This window comes from Vidua chalybeata, chromosome 7 (assembly GCF_026979565.1).
Source record: "Vidua chalybeata isolate OUT-0048 chromosome 7, bVidCha1 merged haplotype, whole genome shotgun sequence".
Lineage (NCBI taxonomy): Eukaryota > Metazoa > Chordata > Aves > Passeriformes > Viduidae > Vidua > Vidua chalybeata.
Window position 1 is genome coordinate 30,702,920 of NC_071536.1, and position 25,623 is coordinate 30,728,542.

General features: G+C 42.7%; 2 protein-coding genes across 2 annotated transcripts in view; one reads left to right on the forward strand and one right to left on the reverse strand.

Annotated features, from left to right (window-relative positions):
* Positions 1-10,024, forward strand: part of CCDC93 (coiled-coil domain containing 93) — a 35,112-nt gene extending 25,088 nt beyond the window's left edge. Inside the window, exons 18-23 of the mRNA XM_053947811.1 lie at positions 107-215; positions 2,729-2,811; positions 5,888-5,925; positions 6,822-6,906; positions 7,561-7,674; positions 8,861-10,024. Coding sequence (XP_053803786.1) covers positions 107-215; positions 2,729-2,811; positions 5,888-5,925; positions 6,822-6,906; positions 7,561-7,674; positions 8,861-8,914 — 483 coding nt within the window. The 3' untranslated portion in view covers positions 8,915-10,024. The remainder of the gene's footprint in view (positions 1-106; positions 216-2,728; positions 2,812-5,887; positions 5,926-6,821; positions 6,907-7,560; positions 7,675-8,860) is intronic.
* Positions 10,025-13,411: 3,387 nt separating this feature from the next.
* On the reverse strand, positions 13,412-21,883 carry LOC128790663 (5-hydroxytryptamine receptor 5B-like). The gene is made up of 2 exons (XM_053947610.1): positions 21,005-21,883; positions 13,412-14,211 (listed from the first exon to the last, which is right to left on the reverse strand). The coding sequence occupies exons 1-2, from the start codon at positions 21,776-21,778 to the stop codon at positions 13,879-13,881; spliced, it is 1,107 nt and encodes a 368-aa protein (XP_053803585.1). The 5' UTR covers positions 21,779-21,883; the 3' UTR covers positions 13,412-13,878.
* Between the last annotated feature and the right edge of the window lie 3,740 nt (positions 21,884-25,623).

Consider the following 25,623-nt stretch of genomic DNA (forward strand, 5'->3'; position numbering starts at 1 on the left):
TAAAATCAGTTATTTAATAACAAAGTATCGCTGGGGGGGGCTTCATCCATTTTAAGAAGAGAACAAGAAGAGGCTTTGTTTTCTCCCCTCCTAACTTTCTATTCAGGCACGAAGAAACAGAGAAATAGCCATTTTACAACGCAAGATTGATGAAGTACCCAGCCGAGCTGAGCTCACACAGTATCAGAAGAGATTTATTGAACTTTACAGTCAGGGTATGTATATCAAGCAGGACCATCCTGCTGAAGGCTAAAGCCCTGAAAGGAGGGCAATTGCATTTTAAGCATATGGCATGTAACAACAGCACCTACTAATTTGGTGGTATTTTAAAGGTTTTTGGTATTCATGTTACACATCACATTTTCAAGGTTTTGTAAGCTGGGCTTTAAGAATACTCCTGAGGGTGAAACTCAGTGCACAAGATCTCTGGACAAAATTTTGTCTGCAGCAGGTTCTGTCATTTAGGTTAATGGCCAGTATGTTCTGAAGTCCTTAATTCACCATTTACAAATGAGATTGCTGTAAGTTTGAATCGTGTTTAATTAATTTGCCTTACCATTAGACTGCTTTTATTGTTTCCACTGACATGACATAACTGGTTGTGAACAAAACTATGTCGAGAACTACAAAGTAAAAAAAGTCTCTTGAGGGGATTGGTTTCTTTCATCTTATATTAACACAGTCCTGCAATATCTTGGTAGGAGCAGAATACAAATTGTCATTAGCTGTTATGGTCAGAAATTATAAAATTGGAAAAGGTGTAAATGGAATAAAATTTCAAAGTTGTTCCACTAAACTGATAACAGACCAGTATGCTTGCTGGTGTATCTTTAACTAACTTGTGTGGTAGCATAAGAAAACCTGGCTAATGATTCAGAGGTATTCTGCATTTATTAAATATATGTGTGAAGCAAGCTCTGGAAGGGTGAGCAGTTCCAAACTGGTTATCTGAGTGGGATCCAAATCCCCTGCCCTGGTGAGACATCTCCAGTGGCACAGTTCTGTGCTGTCCTCCACGTGTATTGTCTAAATACATGAAATAGATGTGAGTACAATTCCAGTACTTCTTCCCCCCTCTTTGCTGTGCCATGCAGTTTATTTAATCAAGTCCAGCTATAAAGAGCTTTGTTGTTTTTCCTTAAATTTTCTGCACATTCTCTGTCATGTCTAATTGTCATGTCTGGTCAGAGCTACCTGCTCAAAAGATGGAGCTTCCTTTGTATCTGAAGAACAGAGACTAGCATCAAAGAGAGTTGTGCAGATTTGGGTGCAGATTTAAGATGCTTTGAATTTTATGGGACTTTGTTTTCTAAAGTACAAAGTGTGAGTAGTATCTCAGGATAACACACTGTTCAGTCATGGTTGGGAACCTGCATTGCACAGGCTAAGCTTCTAGAGAAATGAGCTGGAAATCTCTACCCAGTTTTTCTGTGAACTGTTGTGTTTTTAGAGGTACTTAGAGGCTTTTCATTTAGCTGGATTCAGGTGATCTTCAGTTGCCAAAACATGTTTTTTTTGAACTTTGCTTCAAGGGGTTAGACAGGACAATCTTCAGTACTAATTTCAAACCTTAGTGATTTTGTGGTTTTTGTACCAGAATCCTTTTCAGTTACAATATTCAGTGTTTTGGTTTTGACCTAACTGAGCCTCTTCCATTGAAAATGTTTAAGAGAATCAATGAACCAATTGGTTCCCTCTTCCCTCCATGGGTTCTGGTGTGTGCCCATAAGGCTCCATAAGTTGGCACAACTTTCCAACACAGGTGAAATCTTGAAAGGTTTTCTGAGTTGTTTTGTGGAATCCACTCATGAAAGACATGTGATCAGAACTGCTGGAAAAGCAGAAGGAGTTGCATGAAGGAAATGGTTTGGGAAAGGCCTCTTTCATTTGGCAGCAGTTCTGCAAATCCCAGACTAATGAGTAAACTTTCACCGAGGTTTATCATTTTTAACCCGTACATTTTTTCCAGCTTGTGGTTTCTAGCCAGAATTACTTTTGTTGCCTGTTGAACTCTTTCCTCGGGAGTCACAAATATATTGGATTTCCTTAGGCGTGGAAGAACTAAAGACTAGAGTAAGACTCAGCAGCTTTGAGTATCATCTTGTAGGCCCAAAGGGAAGGCATGTCTGAGCCTTGCCTTAACAGCTGAGCTCTGACCAACATCTGCTGTAACCACCTAAACGAGAAAGTATTATTTAATTCTATCACCACACATAGATTATAAGAAGATAAAAATACTTTAAAACAGGAAAAGCTTTGTTGGGGATCTTGAACATGTGTAGCTTGACATTTATAGTCTAATGCACTTTTTTTCCACACAGTATTACCAAAATTATCTGTTCTTCCCTGTTCCTGCTGAGCCTGTGCCCCTCCAACACCACAGGCAAGGCCACTGTGAGCAGCACAGCTGCCTGGGTGGTGTCAGGGTAAAGCTTGGGAAGGAAGCACAGACAGGCAGCTGACGGTGCCAACATGGGTTGGCAGAAAGAGCTGTCAGCAGCTGGGGCTTAATTTAGACACTGAGCTCTGTTGTTTTTACAAGAGATGATAGCTGGAAATCCTGCTGAGAGAAACTCTGAAAGGATGTTCCCTCTGCCTGTGTGTTAGCAAGTGTGTTCCATTATTGATAGTGGAAAATATGTTATATAAAGCCTACAGAGTATTTTTACAGATTCCATTTTACCTCATCTTCTTTTATTATTCTACCCCCTTTTTTTTTTGTTTGCAGTCTCAGCAACTCACAAAGAAACAAAGCAGTTTTTTACTCTTTATAATACACTGGATGATAAGAAAGTATATTTGGAAAAGGAGGTAAGAAAATGTTATTACTATTTTCTAAGTATTCAGTCTGTGGGAAAGGAAATGAAAAGTTTTTGCTTGGCTTTCACCATATTCAGTCCTGTCAGAGCAGACTTACTGGTCTTTGTCAACAAAGATGGAACAACTCAACTGATTCATAAGAATATTTGTAATCTTGGAAGGGCAATGGTCTGTGTTGTAAAAGAATTGCTCTTAGTACAGCATGTTTAAACACTCACTGTGCTCTCAAAACTTAAGTAGCATTTGATCAGCAAATATCTGTAATCATAGTACCAAATTACCCTTTTCTCTCTTTTTAGTCAATACCTTGTATTATCAACCCAGACCACAGTCAGTGACTTTGGAGAGCAAATTTAAGCTGCTGTCAGCAACATCAGATTTAGTTCTCAGGGTCTGAGCTCCCTATACTTAATTTGCTGGTGATTTTACTTGGTCAGAAGAGTAGTTTTCATGAAAGAATGTTTTTTCCCCCTCCTCTTTCCCATCTAGGTAGAGTTCACTTCTTTCTTGGACAAAACTGAGTGATTTCAGTCTTCTTTTTTTGCAATCACAAGTGTCTGATTTCAGTAAAGATGGAAAAACAGGAGGAAACAAGAGGAAATAAAAATTACAACTTTACTTCTAAAATACAAAATGTTTTGATACCTCAGATTTCTGTTTATTCTAATAAAACAAGAACAGATTAGTGAGTTTTGCATTATTTAGATATATTTCTTTAGTTTGTGAGACAAGCAGTGGTCAAATTTCTGACTATGTAAAGACACTTTTTCAGTGCCCTTTCACATCCTGTTTTGGAGATCGTGAGCAACCATTTCCTTCCCTTAAGCAGCTGATTCTAATGCATGTTAGGTAGTTTTCATTCTTTCCATTCAGAAAAGTCATATACCATATTTAAAAAACTGCATGAAGTACAAGCTATACTACTTAACATTACTATAACTTCTCCCCTACATTAGCATTTAATACAGATTTATTTGTTGGGGGATTTGTTTTATTTTTGGCTTGGTTTTTTTTGAGGGCAAACCTGAAATTTTAAAAATTATAGATAGACTGATTTTGAAATGGGGCATAAAAAGCAGATTATAGAGAATATAGAAACAGAATTTAGAACAGATTTACTTCACTGTTGTATAAACTGGGAGTACTCTGGCCAAAATAATTCAGTGCCTTTGGGGGGCTCACAGAGGGAATTCTGAATATCTTCTGATGCCATCTTAACTTGGTTAAATGTATAATATTTTTGTGTTCTCCTTGAGATGCATTTAAAATTAGAATCAAGGTTTCAGCAAGTAAATATTGTCTAATAGTGTATAAAACATGTCTTTGGCTTCTGTGCTTCACAAAGATTTCTGGAATATACTTGCACTTTGTCTTGTTCCTGGGTTTTGGGGAGATTTTTTCCCCCCTTTTACCTCCCCAAACCAGTCCTTTTGTAAAGCACACTGAGCATCATTGCTTTAAAACAACAATAGTAAGAATTGTTGTACATTGAAGGTTTGTACATTGTTTGTACATTGAAGGCTATGAAGGTTTTACTTCTGACATGAAAGGTCTCTGTGATCATGGCTCATATTTAAGCCTATTTTGAGAAAGATGCGTTTTTTTTAAAGGCTTTAAAAAGAATTTTTTTTCATAATGTCTTTCAATTTTGGGGTGTGTATGCTGATTTCACTGTAGTGTAACACATCCACACTCTTCCTATGCCATGGTTGTGCAGCACTGCTGGACAGGGTTACTTTTCCTGGCATGAATGTATATAAATATGTATAAACTGTAATTATGTTCTCAAGCACAGGCTTAGTGAAAGTATCTTGAGGCAGGGATGTGAACATGGCAAATATTGATGAGTAATGCAATAATTTCACTGCTGTAAATTACAGGAATTCTTAAGCACCTTGGCTGCTTGGGAGTCCGTTCAGAATGTGTTTGAATTTTCCAAGGGAAAGTCAGGAACACCTACAGATTCTGCCATGCCTGCTTATTGCTATCTTATTCAGGTGGAGGATTTTAGATTTAGGAGAGATGAGTTCAGCTTTCTGTGGCAGTGGGGCAGGTGATTCTGTTTGCAGCCCTTGGGTTTGCTTAGTGCAGAACTCTTCAAGTACTCATCAAAAGGAGAAACTGCTTGGAAGGCTTAACCACAGGAGACTTGCAAGATGTATTCAAAGCTGAGAGAAAGGATCACATTAATTTCCAATTGTTGAATTTTAATGCTCTCAGCAATATGTAAAAAACAGGAAAAAAATCAAAGGCAGTTACATAGGATGTATTCCATACAGTTTTTTATTAGTTGGGGGAATTTATACAAGCAGCAAAATATTCCTGGGATGCTGTTATAAATGTCTATTTTTGTCTTCATTCAGTGCAATGTTATGGTCTTGTAAGAGAAGCCACAGTTCTGAAATGCCATTCTGTACTTTCCATGAGTTCACCTTTTAGCACCCAGTAAGATACACATAAGCAAAGTAATGATGCATGGCTGGGTAGGGAATCTGTAGACCTCATCTGCACAATAAAGCAGTGCAGGAATTCACCTGCTGCTCCTGCACTGCTTGGAGTCTCCAGAGCCCTTGTGTGGAAACAGAATCTGTTGAGTGGTTCCCATCTCAAAGGCAAAAGTGGTTTTTTCCTGTTTATTTGTGATGTGCTTGTGCACATGTCAACAGTTTCTGGAACACTGGACCAGCATCTGCTTTTATGTCAAATTCCAACACATGTTGAACACATGTACAGGCCATTTTAAATTATTGCTTTAGTTTGGGAAGGCATCATGCTGGAAAACTCTCAGTGGTATAATTGAGTGTCAGTAAAATTAAAAATATCAGTTGTGGTCCAACACTTCTGCTTCTGTCATTCAACCAGTAGGATAGATTTTACTAAATCAAAAGGATTGTGGTTTACCTTCTGAAAGAAAACTCATGGTGATTTTTGTACATCTGTCTACTTTTGAGGGCATTATCTATATAGTAACATTTTTTAAAAATAAAATTAATCTTATTGTCTGTGAAAACTCATACCAGAAAAGACAAATATGTATTTTCATCATTTTTTTTTTTCCAACTCACAGGTTAACTTACTGAATTCTATCCATGACAACTTCCACCAGTAAGTTATGGTTCTTTATCTCATAATAGTTGCAAAGAGTGGTAGAGTTGGTTGGACAAATGGGAGTGGGCACCAGTTATAGAGACTAAAAAAATTCTTAGAAGATTTTATAGTCATAAACTGACTTACAGAATAGTTACTAACTCTGTTTAAGCCAGTTTGGAGACTCATGGACTTGGAATTACATAACTTTTATAGCCAACATATGTTTTTAATATCTGACTCTTTAGATGTGGAAATTCAGTCATAATTTTCCTGGAGTTAATTTAAATATTTTCCTCCTTTTTGTGGAGTTGTGGTTATTACATTATGTACTAAACATAAGACTGGGACATATTTTAGACATGTTTATTATAAACTACCTCTGTATTTGGAGATTTTGATATATTGTGGAATCTATGTAAAATTGTGGTTGCCTTGGAAGTTCATGGTCAAAGATCAGTCTGTGAATCAGCCAGTGTTTGTTTTTCTCTAATGATTTTGAGGTCTAAAATGACTTCTAGGCTTTCCCTGTTATAGTGTGAAATTGTACATTTGCTGTTCTCCTAGACCTCTAGTCACCTTCTTACTATTCACAACAGAGGCTTTTCTTAAAAAAATATGTTTTTATTTAGTTATTAGCAGTTGATTTCTGTACAGCACATGAGAGCAAGGAACAGACTTGAGCTGATAGGAGCACACCTGTGATGGGCTCTGAGCTCTCTCTGTGCCCATCTCTTTGGTAGCTTACACAGCTGAAGAGCTGCACTGTCAGTGGTACCAGTGATTAAAAGGATGGATTTTTACACAAAACACTAAGCAATTAGAACTTTGGACATGGGTAGATGTGCAAGACAGCAGCAGCTGGGACACAGTGTCCCACATCCCTGTCAGGTGTTCCATTTTCTTCTTTCCAGAGCCATGGCATCGTCCGGATCTCGGGAGCAGTTTTTGCGGCAGATGGAGCAGATTGTAGAAGGCATCAAACAGAATCGAATGAAGGTCTGACTCCTCTCACTTTCTTTGCTAGAACCTGGGAATTATCTCAGTAAAGCCTCTTGGAACTTTCTATGCACAATTATTGTCCATTACATGAGGTGCAAATTAGGCAAGCAACTAAAAAGTATTATTTCTTTTCACATTCGTCAGAAACTTCTCACCACTAAATGTCAATGAGTAGAGTAAGAGAGAGGTGTTATAACATCTCTGTCCTGACAGGAATCTTATACCCCTCTACTTCATTACTGGCAGTGTAGTGATTTAAATGCCTGAGACAGCTGAATGCCACTGAAATCAGTGAGAACTCTTCCATTTGGACTGTGTGGGTGCAATCAGACCTGCACTCAGGCACAGTTTCTCAGACTGTGGGAGCTGACTGAAGCTGCTTTCTGCTGCTGAAGAGGGTCAGCAGCACCTCAGAGTCCCAACCATCATGTGCCCTTGTCTCAGTTGCACCTATAGTGCCACTGCTACTGAGACTTCAGCATTAGGCTTTTAAGAGCTGACCTAAATGTTCATTGCGTTTCAAGCACGAGCCAGGGGTATCATTTATGGAGTATCTGTCTCCCCTTGTGTGTTATAGAGAGCTGTTCCTTATGCAGTATGTCCATGTGTATCCCATTCATATGATCTCTTACCCTTCCTGTATACCAACAGATGGAAAAGAAGAAGCAAGAAAACAAAATGAGAAGAGACCAGTTGAATGATGAATACTTAGAGCTTCTAGAGAAACAGAGGCTTTACTTCAAAACAGTGAAAGAATTTAAAGAGGTAAGAATGCTTTTGCTATGTTCAACTGTCCTGTTCAGTGACCCATTTTGATGTGACTTGTGCATTAATATATGCACAAGATTTCCTGATATGATGCTTATCACACCATGTTCATGATGTACCTTGGTTGTTTTCTCCATGTGAATCTTGGACTCTGAATTTGATTCTGGGAGTTCTTTCACTGCTAGATTGGCACCTCTCCATGTTACAGGGAGAGGTTATCAAGCAAGTGGTGTATTTAGGCTTTCAAGTGGAATCTCTTGAAGGTCTGTGAGCAGTTAGTTATTGGAGCAAAGACGGGTGTGGAAATGTGTGTGAATAAGGAGGAAATGCAGAGTCTTGGTCATTAATCTTCAGGAACCAGCCTCGTCGCCTAACGACTGTGAAAGCTCTGTATAACACTTCATTGATTTAGCCTTTCCCAAGCTTTTAATCATCATGGGCTTCTGTTACTTGCTGTCTCCATGAGAATGAATGAATGAGAAGGAATGCTGCAGGCAAAATTGTCATTTGGCTTCATATGTTCGAGGAAAAACATCTTTGTGTAATTATTCCCGCTTTGTTCTGAGACAGTTCCTTCCTGTTTCAGACAGCGTACTCTGGCAGAATGACAGGGGATGTTCAGCCACTTGTCTGACAGGCAGAATTTTACATCCTACTTGCAGAATTTAGGTAGATTTATTGTTAGGTTTTTTTACCTATTTTTCTTCCCTTGCCATATGAGGGAACTTCTGCTCAACTCTGCTACCCTTAAAAATAAAAAAGTCATGGTTGTGGTACTGAACACAGGTGTACCTATATTTCCTGACTGAGAGTTGTTCCCTGAGCACTGACTCTTTTGCAAAGCGTCCTGTGAAGTTCCAGATCACCTACAAGTAATCTCCATTTCAGATTTATTCTACTTATAAGTAAAAAGCTAAATTTGCTTTAACTACATGTAAAAGCTTCAGATGGGTGGTCAAGCAGTGTTCCTTCTGGCTTGCATGTCATAATGTTTAATTAATATTGCCATTGGAATAACATTACGGATGAATCAGAATTATCTTCAACTCATCACTCACTCTAGGCTGCTTTGGATTTTGGAGATGTTTCAAAATGAAAGAAAGGGTTTGGTTCTGTTGATGTGGAGATGCAGGTAGCAGAGTTAAGAGCAATTCCTGCTTACATGTTTGCTCTCTGTTAACAGGAATGCCGTAAGAATGAAATGCTGCTGTCCAAGCTGAAAGCCAGTTCTTCCTGAAGAGCTCCAGCTGGGGAAATTTATAGAAGATTGTTCAGTCCATTGAATCTCTCTTGTGAGGTGACAGTTATAACTGCAATGTAGATGTATATATATAGATATATATAAAAAATATATATACACACAGCTGTAAAAGTCTGTTTTTTCCAGTATGTGTTCAGTTTACATTCCCTTATCACATGGCTGTATTATTCATTATTGCCTCCACTACACAGCAAAGAGTTAACACAGTACAGCAAAATAGAAATACTAATTTTATTTATTTGGGTTTGGTTGGTTTGTTGTTTTTTTTTTTCCTACCATAAGGACAGTGGGAATATTTTTATTTGGGTTTTAGCACTGAATTAGGTGAAAATTCTCTAGTAAGTTTACATGTACTGTGTAGTATGTCCACCACCCCACAGGATGAGCACTGCAGAATGCAGTAGTTTGTTAATTTTGGCCCAAAAAAACCCCAGAGAATAAGATTCTTCAAACTCACTTTTCCAGCCAATAACTTCACATTATTTTATACTCTAGCCGTATATAGGATTACAAAGGATAACAATTAATTTCTAATGGCTAAGAAAATGAAAACTTACCTTGGATAATTCCTGGTGTAAAATTACAGATCTATATTTTTATAAAGTCTAGCTGTTGTATAAATTTCTTGGAAATTTCATTTTTATATATAGAGAGTGTGCTTGTTAAATTAATAGCTCCAGGAAAAAAACACCTTAATACTAGGATCACCATGTTATCCCTGGCTGTGATGAAAATCAGAGTCTGTGACCTGTAATATAGGAAGATAAAGATTGAGATATTCTGCTCTAATGAACTGATGCTCACCTTTGAAGACAACAACCTACTTACCCTGCTGAAGATTTGCTCTTGAAAGTTCAGAAACTTTGTGGGACACTTTCTGAGACATTTTTATATCTGTATATACAGTATTTTATAATTCAAACAGTTGCTTTTTGTACTTAACACCAGGATTTTGGACTGACTTCTTAATGTACATGACATCTTCAGGAGAAGACCCCTGTTCCTTTTTCCCACTGACACTGATGACAGCGCTGTTCGATTACTGTCTGTGGCAGCAGATATAAAATAAAGAATGTTTGGAATCCAGTGACATTCTGATATTGTGTTTTTTAAGGTGGAACTTGCCTCAGAAGCTTTCCCAGGCTCCTGCATTACAAGTGCTTAAAAGATGAATTGTGTCCATAGTCAAATGAGTCACTGTGTTTGTGATGTCCTGTTCCTTCAGCACAAGCAGAAAGAAATCCTTCCCACTGAGCCAGCTGGAACCCTGCTCCCCCACACTGGTTAGTGAGGGAATAGATCTGGGCTGCTCCTCTTGCTTCTGTTCAAAAAGTCAATCTGCCCAGGGCTAGCAAAATAATGAAGGCAAAATCAGATTCCAAGTCCCTTCAAAGAAGGAAAAATTTAGATTCAGCATTCCTTCAAAGAAGGAAACCTGCATCGAGTGCTGCTTGCAGACTTTCTGTAGTCAGCTTTGATGTTAGGAGGCATTATTTCTGTCCACAAACTTTGCCCTCTATAAAAACTCTAAATTGAATAACTAAACTTTGGCACCAAGGAGACCTGCTTGTGCTGTGTTTGTGTACCATGCAACTCTGAAAGAATAACTTGAATGGGCATTTCAGTTTGGGATTTATCATTTTAATCATTTTGGGATTTATCATTTTTAGCATCAAGCAAAATTTCCTAGGTAGGATAAATAATGAACTTGCATGTAAGAATAAGTGATGTGATTATTTGTTCAGTATAATGTTAAAATGTATGTTTACCTGCTACAAACACAGTAACCTGGAAACTTCCATGAGGAATATAAAAATGTGAGGCCCATTGCTCTGACTAGGAGCTTGTGATTTTGACTAAGGTAGATATAAATCTGAGGTTTGTAGAATAAAGTTGTTGCTCACAAATTATATATCAGAGTCCAGATGATAACTGACTGTCTGCTGTAGATAGAACCCAGGGCAGATGGCCACTACCTTCGGTGTGAGGCCCATGTGAAAAGAAGAAAGGAGGCTGGTGAGGGTGTGAAAACAGTTCCTTGCTTTCTGGCACAGGCTCTTGGGTGCCATTTCTCCTCATACCTGGGGAGGAACCAACAGCAAGGAAAATCTGCCTTAATTCTGCATCTCAGGTGGTTGCAAGTGAGGAACTGAGACTTTCTCAGATTTTTTCTTCGGTATTGCTGGATTTCCTTGTTGAAAGAGAAAGGTCTTGCCCTGAACTCATTTGGTGTTACCTTGTAAGGTTTGTTGTTTGTTTTCTGTTTGGATAGTCAAGATACTGTGTCATTAATCCTAGTAAATATAGGAGCATCCAGCAGCTTAGGCAACAACCACCAACAATATATTTTCTTTGCCCCACAGTAAGCTGTTAAAAAACAGAATTTAAAATCAGAATTTTAAATCCCAAATATGTGCTGCTGCTTTTCTAAATGCAGTCTGCATTTAGAGCTAGTGTGGGAAGCTGATTTTGTTGAGAGCTTTCTAAAGCCACTGCAATGAAATGAAAGCTCTGCTTGCCTCTCGTTGCCTCTGTGTGGCCGCTGTGTGAGCCCGTCACTGTAACACTCACTGCTGGCACAGATGCTTGTGTGGGCAGAGCACTGGCTGCTTATTTTCAGAACTCCTCACAACAAAATTCCGGAGGCCCAGCCTCGCCTCCTAAGGGAGCTAAATTCATCCTTGAGGAGGAGGAGAGCTGTGTCAGGGCCCTGCTGCTGCTCTCCTGCTTGCTGAAGGCACTCTGCTGCAGGTCAGTGTCTGCAGCGATGCCCTGCACATGTGCAGCTGCAGGAACTGCACAGGGGCCTTGCAGCTCTGTGGTGTTCTCCCAAGTTCCAGAGGCCAAGCTGTAGTAGAAGGTGCCTGCACAGCCTGTGTTGCTCCTGGAACTGGAGCCAGGTGCTGCTCCAGTCAGTTGGAATGTGCAGCTGGAGATCACTGCAGCTCCTGCAGCCAGACCGGGATGGGCCAGGGCACCAGCGTTGGCACTGGATTTGTGTGAGAGTAATGGCTTGGCTTAGCAGGCTGAGGGAGTACAGGCACTAAAATCTGTCCAAAACATGATTATTAGAAACTTCAGGGTGCCACATGCAGAAGATTTGTATGCTTTTCAACACCAGCTTAAGATGACCTCTGCATTTCCTCCTTCCATGTCATCTATTTGGATTTTAAAGGTTTTACAGCAGTGACTCTCTTACATGAAAAAAAATCAATTGACTTGAAAAATTTGTCAGTGGTTCTGAATGAGGCTGCAGGTTTTAGTAACATTCAGTCTCTTACATATGTGCCTTCCTTCTGGTTTAATTAAGCCTCCAAAGCCTGGTTTGAATGGTAGCTATTCCATGTGCAGGCAAGTTGAGAGTCACAAGGGAAAGTTATTTAAATCAGCATTTAAGTCTGAGTCACTGTCTAACAACTCTTTGAAATTCTAGGTTATTAAAACTTCTGAATTCCCACTGAAATTGAGGGAAGCATCCTCTGCAGGAATGCAAGACACACAGGTGGCTGTGGCTGTGGGCACAGCAGGTCACACTGGACTGTCACAGCACTGCAGGTGTGAGGTACAGCACTGCCTGACCTCACCATACACTGTGCTCCTGAGACGCAGCCAAGCTCCCTTAAGCTTCCCAGGACTCTGTGTCAGTAAAAAGCTGCCATGCTAGAAATACTCAGAGATGCTGTCAGCTCTGCCACTCAGAGGAGAGGAGGAAGTAAAACCCACCAGAGAAACAAATATGGAGCAAGATGGACTTGGCAGTATGCAAGGAAAGGAAACAGATTATTTATGTATATATTGTTGGGTCAAGGATGTTTGTAAGATCTTGGGAAAATTATTTAAGGCTTGGGTTTGAGTCTCTTTGGGTTTTGGGGAGTCACTTAGACCTGATGCATCAACACCTTTGTTACAGTAGGAGGAAGTTGATGCTGACATATTGTGGACTTTACGCAGACTGGGTGATGAGCACATTTATAGTGCAAGGGCCCCAGACACGGTACAGGCACTCACCTACCACTGCCAAGCAGCCACATGTTGCTGCCAGCACACCTGGTGTGACTGAACATCCTGTTTGGTGTTTGTAACACAGATGCCTGCTCAGTTTTATGGTAGCATGAAATAACCATGCACAAGTTCCCCTTCACTTGGAGGTGTTGGTGTCTATCTTGAGCTCACCTAGGTTTCATAAAACAGGGTGAGTCTGAGCCTGGCAGAGTGAGAGAGGACAACACAAGTGAAAAATCCTCACTAGATCCTCCTGTGCAAGCAGTGAGAACACATTCTCAGGGGCTCTGAATAATTCTATACTTGCCTCTTAAGTTTCACCTAACCCCAGGGGACACAGTTGTTTGACCAAGCCTGCCCATCAAGCCCTGCTGCTTGCAGAACACACAGCCCCTCAGTCCTGGCAGGGTGTGTTTCTGAGCTGCTTGGTCATCCACTTTAATTTCATATCAACTCAAGGACTGACTGACTACAGCATGTTTATTCCCTTCCAAATAAATCTCAAACCCGAAGCCACCATCCTGCCCATATCACAAACATGTCAGTATTGCTCAATTAGCAGCTCCCACTGGTGCCTTTGCTGATGAGGAGAGCTCCAGCACGGCCCCGGGGCTGGCTGGGCGGGATCAGCCGTGCTGGGTGTGACAGCCGCGGCACCGGACACACACAGCGCTTCGCTGGCAGACCTCAGCCTGCGATGATTGAAGAGCAGACGGGAGGCGTTCCCTGCTTCCACCTTCTTTGCCAAACACTGGCGTAGCACGTATGTATTTCTAAAGGGGAAGTGTAAACTCTCAGTAGGTTTATATCCAGACATCTTCCATCTTCTTTTTCACTGCTCCTAAATCCTCTCAAGTAGCTCTTGTGCATGGAAACTGTAACACAGCACAGGCACGTTTCCTATTATGCAATAATAATTTTCTCCTCTGTGTCCCCTTTTATCTTTGTTTTACAAAAAGGTTCTTGAAGGCATTGTTGTAATTTTTGTTAAATGCTGTATAAATTAGAGGATTAAAGAAAGAATTTGAGTAGCCAAGCCAAAGAAAGATGCTTTTCCAGATGGGTGGGATGTTGCAGGAACAGAGGGGACTTATTAATTCCGTGATGAAGAAAGGGATCCAGCACAGTACAAAAACTCCAATTAAGATGCCAACCATCAGAGCTGCCCTTTTCTCTTTCTGTTCTCTCCATGTTTCTCCATCTGTCTGGAAAGTGATAGCTGCACGACGAGCTGTAAACACCATCTGTGGTTCCTGAGAAGCTTCCTTCACCTCAAACAAAAGCAAACAGTTTCTTACCAAGACAGTTTGTTTGAGTGAAGTATTACTTTTAAATGACAGCACAACATCTGTGCACCTACCACAAAAGACCTGAACTTCATTCCTTCCATGCTAAAAGAAAGAAAATGCCCCAGAGTGCCAAACTCATTACACTGGAAAAGCTGCCAAGTGTAACTGACAAACAGAGCTAAATAAAGAGTACCTGGTGCCATGTGTGTTGTGGGACTCTTTTTCAGTTTATTGTACTGGATGCCTTCATACCTAGGGGGAAATGAGGTTGTTGAGGCAGGCTAACAAAGGCCTGTGTCTGCTGCCTATCCCTGCACCAGACTCGTGCTGCGACATGGCCTTTAGACCCGCTCTAGCTGAACTGCTTCAGCAGGGCTTTGACTAGATGATCGCCAGAGGTCCCTTCCAAGTCCAACCATTCTGTGATTCTGTACTTTCTCAAAAAGTACACCATTGCCAGAAAAACACCACTTCAATTGACCTTCAGTTCAAATTCTGGCTTCAGTAGAGGTTATACGAGAGAAGAAAAAATTTCAGCTACTCCAGGCTGTCAACAGTGCTGTTTGTCTCCTCTCACTAAGGGCAAGACATTCACCTCTGCAGTGAGTACAGCACAGTGCTCTGAGACAAACAGCTTCTGGGCAGAAGTTATCTGTGTGCTTTGAGTCTGACCAGATGAAGACACTCCCTAGAGATTTTAATCTGAAGATTGAAGTGTCTGTGATATTAAAGTTCTTCTAGGCACTACAGTTATGACGAGAGTGCAATAAAAGCAAGAGTTTAAGGCTGCAAAATTTGCCTGAGTGATAATTCACAGGCACTCCAAATATGGGCCATTGTTAAATTAGCTACATATTGCACATTCATGTGCTACCTTGTAATAGAAGGAGGGCCTCTATTCAGTATGAGCACAGCAATTCAGACAGTGAAGCACTGGCAGTGGCTGAACAATCACTCTTCAGGATGGATATCCCTGTCTGCACCTTCAGACACGAGATGGGGCTGCAGAATGTAAGAGCAGCAGATTATGGGCACAGGCAAATAACAGAGGAAAATGAAAATCACATCTGTTCTGACAATTAAAATGGGACACCCCTCATGTAGCAAGGATCACACCATTTGTCTGCAGAAGGACTTGCTCTGCACGTCCTTAATCACACTCTACCAAAAGGGATGAATGTATGACACGAGGACAAATCTGTGACAAGCAACCCTGAACGATTATGTCTTGGCCCTGAGGAACAGTTATGTAAGTGTCTCTTGGGAACAGGCATACAAAGGACTTCCTCACGAGCATCAGACGCAGTTTGGTACTCTATTTAACCTTCAACTCTTGCTCAGAAGATAGAGCTTGCTGTGTGCCATCATCAAATCACAAAATCAAATCAGAGCCTTCTCACTACTTCTGACTGCAAATTTACTAGCAGTGACCCTTTTATCACTTAATTACATATTGTGAGAAAAGGTTATTTCATTTCCTTTGCTAGAAGATACCTCAGTCCTCAGGTGTTTTCCACAATGAAGCCTGCATTTACAACCTGGTCAAGCTCCTACTGAAGTAAAAGGAGTTTTTACAAACTTCCCTGGTTGTTAGGTCAGGCTTCTGAAAACAAAACAGCAAGTGAAACTAGATCATGGTATGTTTTGTAAATTACTTGCTAGAACTAAACGCAGCTCTAACCGTATCAAATCTGCAGTTCCCAGTGCCAGCCCCAGAGGCTTTTCATGACTTCAGTTTCCAGTGTAAGTCATAACAGCTGACCTTTATCCCCATGCCACACAGAACAAAGGACAAGTATAGTACCTTTGTCCCCATTTTGGGCTTACTGATGAGCACTGGCAAGCAGGCTGTGACAGAAGAGGTGGTCACAGACTGTAAATTAGAGCAGTCCATGGAGATGCCTTGGGAGCCATCTCTGCAGTGCTGCACACTGCTCTCACTCAGCATATAGCAGCACACTCTGCCTCGGGCACTGATTTTCTTCCATCTGCCCAGGCACTGCTCCAGGAGCTGTGAGTCAGGAGCACTGGGGAAATAGCTGGCATGAAAAGACTGCTCCTCTGAGGCCAGAATTTGGTTCTGAAGTCATGAAATCAGCTATTTCCAGGACAATGGGCTGTGAGAACTGCAGAGATGATTGCTGTTCTGTGAGACTAATAAAAAGTAAATGAAGGAAATGAGCTCAAGTACAAATCCTTCTACAGTCACAAAGGAGCTTGGTTTTAGTTCCAGAATTTATTCTTCTGTACACTGATAAGCAATTACAGTTCAATGCCTCTTCTCTTGTTTGTCTGTCCCCAGTAAATTACTACTCCTAAATGGATACATGTTCCTAGAGCTGTATGTTCCCAGTTCCTGTGTTCCTAGAATGTCATAGAAAACATGCCACCAAGGAGCTTCTGACAAAATCCCTTGATTTACAATGTTCCTTACAGGCTTAATGATTGTTATTACTGTTCCTTCCTGACAGGTGCTCTGTGTGTGCCTGTCCTGCACCTGCAGGGCCTGCAATAACAAAACAACAGTAATGATAAACATCAATCAAATCTGGCTTAGCACCACAAATTTAGAGCTTTGCCTATCACAGTGTGGTTCAGCAAAGGTCATTACTGCCTCAGGGCAGCCCTGGTCCACTTCTTGCTCTTTGAACAAGAGCACAAGAAGCTAAATGCACAACAGAGGATCAAAACAGAGAAATGTCTACACTGTCTGGGATGCTCCACCAACATGACAAACAGTTCATTTGACAGGGAGAAGAACACCTGCTTTCTCTCCCAGGAATTTCTTCTGCTGTAAGCAGGACTAATTGTATTTCTCCCAGGAAGTCACTACCCACTCCACTTTGCTTCCTACCTCACTCTTTTCTGGACATTTTTTGTACCTCTTCTGGACAGCTGAACTTTATTTCTTATTTGTACCTCTGTACAAGTAGAAGAGATGGGTTGGGAAACAAAAGGCCCATGACCCCTTCAGAAAAGGAGAATCTGTTTTTTTTTCTCCCACATTGTCCTGACTTGGTTAAGTGAATTGGACAAGCTGAATGGGCCAAGGCGCAGAGCAGCACAGCACCTCTGGAGCTCTGGGGCCTGATTTTATCCAAAGTGGGAAGGACTCTCACAAAACTAAGCTTTGGATCATGCCTTATGCTTTTATACACTATATAAGTAATTTGAGAGGGGAGAAATTAAAAAAAAAAATCCCCAACAAAACCTCCACCAATCATCAACAGAACTTGATTTTTAACTCCTCACATGAACATTTAAACCTGATTTTGCAATTGCTACATGTAAGTAATGCAGACATTCAGATCCCATCATCCTTGGTTTTGCTGGGCTATCCCTATGCTACAAGTGATTTCATTGATTTAAGAGGGCACTATCCAGAAACATCTGCTGGTTTTCAAGCAGTCTCATTTATTTCAATTGGACTGTTTAGAAAGAGAATTATTGCCTGCTGTCAACCAGGTGTGACAGAGCATAGCTCTCTGTCAGTGATGATATGTCACTAGGTTTTTAATGAGGGTCACCCACGTCAGTGTTGCCTGCAGAATTCACTTTTCAGGGAGTTTCATAATTGGCAAACAAAAAATTATAAAAGCACCAGCTTAATTTAGGATCCCAATGTGGCAATTATTTTATTTCAAAGGAAAGCAAAAACCAAGCTTTCATTAAAACCAGAAGCATCTCAGATGTTTCACATCCATCTCCCTCACCTGAATTTTTTCAAAGGTTTTGAAAAGTATTTTTCAAAAACACAAGTAAAATTTTAACCAAAGGATTACTCAGAATAGTTATTTTCTACCTATCCTATTCTGCAGCTCTGTAAGAGTGTAGGAACATAAGGTATGTATGCCAACTCCCAGTTTGAAAGGAATACCCTTTCTCTGTGAAAACAACCAAACCATTATATTTTTATATATATATATATTTATATGCAACCTGCAAAGCACTTTGGTGCCTGACTCTGTTGGCTGACAAACATCAAGGTATCACCCTCACTGCTCAACTTGGTGCACTGGTTTTTCCAAGACATCCCTATTGGCATTTGAGTGCTATCAACTCAGACCTTTTCTGTCCTTAGACTTGCCAGAATTAACCAGCTGGTTGTACCTCAGGCCACCAAGTGCAGCCCTGCTGTGCAGTTCCAGTCCAGCACTACATGACAGCTCATTCCTGAGTGCAACACAAATGTCTCTCCCAGCAGGGATCACTGCTATTATTGCTCACCTCCAGACTGGGAAGCACTGCCAGCCTTTGGCATCATGTGCCAAAAAAACCCTGCTAATATTTCTCAGATCAACTGGTGCAGGGCACCTGGAGTGAGGACTGACATAGATACAGAGGGGAATTCACATCCAGAGTCACAGTGACAGAAGGAAAATGTTGCCAGGGTGAGCATGACAGGTGAGCATTCTCTGAAAACAGAGATGGAAGAAAATAGAGGGAGGAGAGACATCAAAGGAGAATGAAAGGGAAAATCAGAATGAGCTGATGGGTAAACCATGAGAAGCAGAACAGAATTCACCCCATCAGAGAGGACAGAGCTGATGCTGACAGCCTGATCACCCCTGCATGCAAAGAAGCAAAGCTTGGCAATGTTACCTTTGTGTTTGCATGTTAAAAAAAACAACAGGGTTCTTGCCAGAGAACAGTAGTGATATGTGTGAAGATTCCCCTCCAGAATTCACTGGGGAACTGCTACTCTTCTTGTGAAAGTGATGGATCCTACTACCACAAACTTAAAAAGGATCAGGGTAACACTTGGTGAGTAAATCTCAGTATCTTAATTTAGAAAGAAAACAAGAAATGCATCCTGACTGCCAGCATGCTTGATCCACGAGTTCATATAATGTACATGTGTGCAGCATCAGCTCTTCCTTCAGGTGAGGAGCAAAGTTTGCATCTGAATCACAGAAGTCAGCTGCTGGGACAATAGAGGAAGTTGCCACTACACACCAATTGCAGACTCAAGAATCCCTGTTAGGAGAAGTCAATCACAGTTAATATGTCAATCACAACAATGAGAAAGAATGATGCTTGAGCATCTGCTGGTATTGCAGTAACCGCTCCAAAATGGGTGTGCAGCTCACTGTGACAGAGCCCTTTTGTCAGTGCAGCCTAAACCAGCCCCCAGACGTTGCATGACAAAAAGCACTCACCTGGCAGCCATGCTGGGCCCAGGCAGGGCCTCCTGCAGACAGAACTGTGACAATTTGCAGCCAGACTCTGTCTTGCTAAAACTGTTATGTGATGTGTCTCTCCACTGGCTTGAGCAGCAATGCCTCATCTCATTTCACTTCCCGGAATTTTAGATTCCAAACTAGTCCTGGATGGCTATGTGTGTATGTAAAAGATAGAGCATGCAAAATACAAATAATCAGCTGGCTTTTGTGCTTGAAGGGATTATATATTAACTCCAAGCAATACTTTCATCAAACTTAAAACAATTTGAAAGAAATTTGGTGCAAACTAGGGGCTGAAGATCGTAGGAAAAAAAAATGCCACTAGAGGAGACATTCTCTACTGTTCTAACAGATTTTTTGCTTTTTCATAGAAGATAACCTTCATAAATCAATATATATTAGAAGTAGCTTCAGGCCATTATGATCCAAATCTGTGAGTCTAATCACACATAATTGCCAGTGCAATTATGCCAGTGCAATAATGCAATTATACCAGTGCATCTCTTGCAAGCATCTGGGGACACAACCTACAGACTCTTATTTGTGACCATAATAATGAGCTTCCTTGCCTCCAAATCAAAGACAGGATTTTGCAGGGGAATGAGGCTCTGCAGGATTAACCCAAATGGAACAGAAATGTTCTCTAACATCCACACAGCTCATCTTTGCCTACTGGGGAGGGACTGGGCTTAGGAAGTGCAACATGCACTCACAAAAATATAAAGATTGGCAGGAGTGAGAGTATGTGACAGAAAGCAGGGAAAGTTTACAGAGAGCACAGCCAAGCACGGTGGAGACATGGAATGGGCGACAGCAGCATCATGCAGAGAGCCTGACTTAGGGAGCACAAGGAGCCAACCCCAACCCTTCTGAAGGGACACAACTTTCCTGTCAGCAAAGTGTGTCCCCAAAATGAACGAAACCTCCCAAATGGCTAGGGCACTGCAGTATTGCAGACCATCTTTGGGATAAGGAGAACATGGTATTGAAGCCAGCAGGTAATTTTAAACCAGAAATGATTGCTCATTGCTTCAACACTATGCAGTGAGCAGCATTCAAGGAAAAATAGCCCAAGCACATCAATATATATAAATCTATATTGTGAATAGTGCCTAATTTGCTTACCAGAATGTATTCAGACACGCAAAGTCTGTGCTGGCAGATAAATGCAAATTTATCTCGGTACAGGACCTGGGGATCTGTTTATGTCTTTTTTTACCCCATCAACACGAGAAGAAATATAGCGAAAAAAAAAAAAAAACACCACCAAGGAATGGCAAATTCAGAACAAAGAGACAATATTCAAATGTCTCTCCGGTCTGGCAGTGAATGCACCTGTCCCTTACTCTTATAACACACATGGAAAAAGTGAGAATAAAGCTCTTCTCCAGGAGCTGCACTTTTTGACTGGCTAATTGCTGCTCACGTCTGGTCTGTGACAAAGTCAAACGCACACGGGAGCCCCAGGGCCCTTTGCAGCCTTCTCGCTGTGCCGAGCCCACCATCGCAGGGGTGAGGGCCGGAGCTGAGGAGAAACACGATGGCAGTGCCTGGGGGAGCAGCGGTGGCTCCCTCCCCTTGCCCAGCCTTACCTGGGCAGCCTCGGGCAGGGGCACCACGGCGTTCCTCCTGCGGGCCCCCATGTGCAACTTGGACGCCTTGTAGATCTTCCAGTAGACGAAGAGCACCACGCAGAGGGGCAGGTAGAACGCCCCGCCCGTGGAGACGATGGTGTAGGACGGGTCCTGGCTGAGCTGGCAGCGCTCCTGCTCGGGGCTGTAGGTCTCCCCCCAGCCCAGGAGCGGGGCGAGGGAGATGGCAGCGGACAGCAGCCAGGTGAGAGCGATCATCACGTTGGAGACGCGGCGGCGGGCGAGCAGCGTGTACTGCAGCTGCCGGGTGATGGACCAGTAGCGGTCCAGGGCGATGGCCGTCACGTTCCAGATGCTGGCCGTGCAGCACAGCATGTCGAAGCACACCCACACGAGGCACAGCTCCCGGCCCAGCCGCCACCGCCGCCCGGCCGACAGCTCCTTCACCAGGCTCAGCGGCATCACCAGGGCCGCCACCAGCACGTCCGACACCGCCGTGGAGGCCACCAGGTTGTGGGGCACCCGGTGGAAGGCCTTCACTCGCAGGATGGTCGCCAGCACCAGCAGGTTCCAGAGGAAGGTGGCCACGGTCAGGAGCACCAGCAGGGTCAGGATGAGGACGGTGAAGATGGAGAAGGGCTCCCGGCCCCTCCACGAGCTGCCGCCCACCACCGAGGAGGAGGCGTTGGCATCCACGTTGGAAGACGAGGTATTGGCGACCATGCTGGGCTGGCACTGGCCCCGTGGGGAGCAGGAGCTCAGAGTCTCCGCCATGCCCAGTACCAGGGCTCGACTCCTCACCGCTGCCCCTTCCCAGGCCGCCGGCACCGTCCCCAGCCCCGCTGCCGGCGAGCGGGAGCCCCACACCGGGACGCGCCTCCGCTCAGCGGCCGCCCGCCGTGTGCCGCCGCCCCAGCGCTGCCCGCGGCTCCCGCCCGCGCCCGCCGCTCCGCACGCCCATCCCGGGCGGCTGGAGAAGGGAGGCAGGCTGGAAAAGGGAGGGAGACACGGCGGGACCGCGGCGAGGCTCCGGCATGGGCAGCGAGAGCGGGCGGCACCGCCGCTGCCGCCCCGCCCCAGCGGCCGCCTCGGGGGCGGCGGCGCGGCCGGGCCGTGTGGGGCGGCGGGAGGCGCCGCCTCCCCGGCTGCTGCCCGCGGCCCCGTGAGGGGCGAGACGCCCGCTGCTTGCGGATCTCTGGGTGCCGGGGCTGGAAGGGACCTCTGGAGATCGTCCCGTCCCAGCGCCCTGCCCAGGCAGGTGTCACAGGAGCACGTCCAGGTGGATTTGGAATGTCTCCGAAGAGGGAGACTGCACGCCCTCCCTCCCTGGGCAGCTTTTAGTGCGCTGCCACCGTCAGTGTAAAGAAGTTCTTCCTCATGTTGAGGTTAAACTTCTTGTGTTTTAGTTTATGGCCATTACTTCTTGTCCTGTCGCTAGGCATCACTGAGAAGAGTCTGGCACTGTAGGAGGAGGGGTTGGGGAAGGCAGTTGGCACCTGTCTTTGACATCTTAATGTGCATTAATGAGATCCCCTCTCTGTCTTGTCTTCTCCAGACTAAACAGGCCCATCTCTCACATTCTCTCCTCGTGAGAGTGATGCTCCAGACTCCTTGTGACCTTTGTGGCCTCTGCTGGACCCTCTCCAGTAGCTCCTTGCCTTTCTTGTACAGAGGAGCCCCGATTTGGACACAGTGCTCAGATGTGGCCTCACCAGAACCAAGCAGACAGCAATAGTCTCTGTCCCCACACACCCAGGTGGTGACGAGACACCCCCTTCTCCCCGTGGACCCCATGAGGCTACGGGACACCCTCTTCTCTTCACAGCCCTTTTCTGCCCAGTGCTCCCACCAACCATTTCATTGCTCTTAAAATAAGCAATCCAATGTGACCAAGTGCTTGGAGATGGACAATAAAATCAACAGTGAATACAAGAGAATGTCATATTTCCATCTGGATGTCTGGTACTTTGTGGCACTTTTGAGAAGTCTGAGGGATGCAAAACACAAAGGGATGGAAACTAGCAATCTCTTGTAAGTCTAAATACTTTACATCTTCCTTTGCATCTGTTCTCACTTTTTCCTGTTGACCTCAGAATTAATGAGAAAAGGACTTGTGACAAAGGTGAAGAATTGCAAAACATATTTCCTAGTCCTCATCACTTTACCAAACATCACTTCAGGACTCTCTTTAACTGCATCTTCTCAGATTCAGACTTACCATACTATTTCTTTCTGTCAGTCTGAAAGTTCTTAACTTGGCTTAACCCTCCCTGCATCCTTGTAATTCGTATCCAAGCTCCCCTTTGCTCAGCTGTGCTGAGGAGGTGTCTGTCCTCCCCAGGGAGCAGCTGCCCAGGCCAGCTTTGTCACAGCACCATTTCCAAGCACTGACAAGGACAGCACACAGCTTAGTAACAGCTCTGGAGGGTGATGTTTCATCCAGATATAACAGAATTCCAGCTCATTTTGTGAAGTGATGCCGTATTTTTATAGCAAATATATAAAATTTAATGTTACATTTTCCAGAAGTTTGTTTTTATCCATTAGAGGCAGATTATTTTTAGACCATTATAAAAGGACTACACTGAACTTGACTCTACATATTTTCCATTTTTTGTTTTAGATTCAAAAGTGCTAAAAAGGGTTCTAGCAGATGGTTTTATTCCATCCTCTTTAGTAGAAAATCAGCCTCCTATCTAAAGTATTTTTAAGAAAAGTCAGTTACATAAATCCTGCAATTAATTTAAGAAATACATAGAAAATTTCAGCTCAGGACAAAAAACAAACCTTCCAAAGTCCTTTGTCAGCTGGTTCCATACTTTTACAACTGAAAATGTGATGGAGAATCTAGGTACCATATAGATGCCGGTAGTAGTGATTTTATTAATAATAAAAACATTCACAGGTGATTGCAACCACTCATAGAGGAGCCCAGAAAGCCCTGGGTGTCTCAACATCTTTAAATGATAGTCAGAATAGAGAGGAGAGTTTGGAGGTTTTGTAACTGTTATACAAGATTTTGCAGAGCCTACAATTTTCCTTTTTTTTTTCCTCTTTAATTTCTGACCAACTGGGAGAAAACAGTAGATGGTTATGTTTTTCAGTGTTGCAGCTTACAAACGTGTCTGGGAAGATGGACTGCTATTGAGGAATATGCTACGGTTTTGGGGTTTTTTTTGAAAAGTGAATGTAGTTCTTAAGCTGGATGACACCCATATAGCAAAGTGAATGTGTTTCTAGACAGGATCCTGACTTTCCATTTGTCTTCCCTTCTTCTAATGGCATTTTTCCTCTACCTCTCCTCACAACTCCATATCAAAAGTTTATCATGGTGGCTAAGAGGAAAAACCAAAAGTAATCTCTTCCCCACATGGCTGTGCAATAAAGAAATCTGACAGAAGCAACATCATGGTATTTATGACTTTGATGCAAGCCAGCAGATTTTTTAGCAGCTAAGAGCATTCCAGCTCAAGAGGCTGGATTCTTATTGTCAGGGCTCAACATCTTCTATAAATCTAAAAGCATCAGACAAACAAAAGCCTCAGTTAGCGTTGCATTAATTCTTCTGTCAGTTAAAATCCTGAGAAAATCAAGCTAATAGAGCAAAAGCCAGGATCAGTGATAGATTTCATTCTGTATGCTTGATTATAGGCTTCTTTCAGCATTAATTTGGAAAAAAAAAAAACAAACCCAACAACCAACCCACCTTTCAAGGGCTAATAACTGGATCTTTTCTGACTGTTTTCATTTTTTCTGTAAAATCCCTTTTAAGTTTTGGGCACTTGGAAGTGACTGGACAATGATCTCCTAAGCAGGGCAGTGGTAGAACTAAAACCAAAAGTCACAGACCTGTGCAGTATCCTGTCAGCACCATGTCTTCCTTCACAGTGGGTTCTCTACTAAAATGTTATTTTTAAAAATCACATAGCCCTTTTCACCCTTCCTGTGAGTTGCTTTCCCTGAGCCTCAAGTCACTGGCTTGAAAGCAAATCGTCAGAGCTTTGGTAGCTTACTTAAACTGAGTCATCAAGTCATACATCAAACAGAAAGGCTGATTACTGCTAAAATATAAACGTACTTCTTATTTACAGCAGACCTCAGTAGATAATACCTTACTCAGTTCTCAACTACTCTTGCTCTACAGTGTCAATAAAGGTGCCTTCTACCTGTGACATTCACCCTGAAAAATTTGATGGCAACACTTTATGACCAGTGTTATGGTTGTCTGTAACTCAACAGCTTTATGGCACAGGAAACTGGGATCATGACAAGATTTTTCACAATTATAGCAGTAACTTGGTGGCAGAGTGCTCCTTTATGGGCCTGTTCCAGGAACTGTCAAAAACATCTTCCAGTTCAAGTAGGACAGTTCTGATCGTCCCCTTGAGTGGTTTAAAGAGTCCAATTTCTTTGTCAAGGTTCTCAGAGGAAGAAAGCAATTTCTCAAGGCACATGATTAGTCCCCAAGCGATTGGGAACTGTTATGAGACAAGCCTTGAGAGCCTAATGGCTGAAGTCTATTAACTGCTCACAAGATTGATAACAGGAAGCTGCAAAGGAAACCTTAGATTTCCAGTTTGACAATCTTTTGCACTTTTTGCAATACCATGTGGAATAGA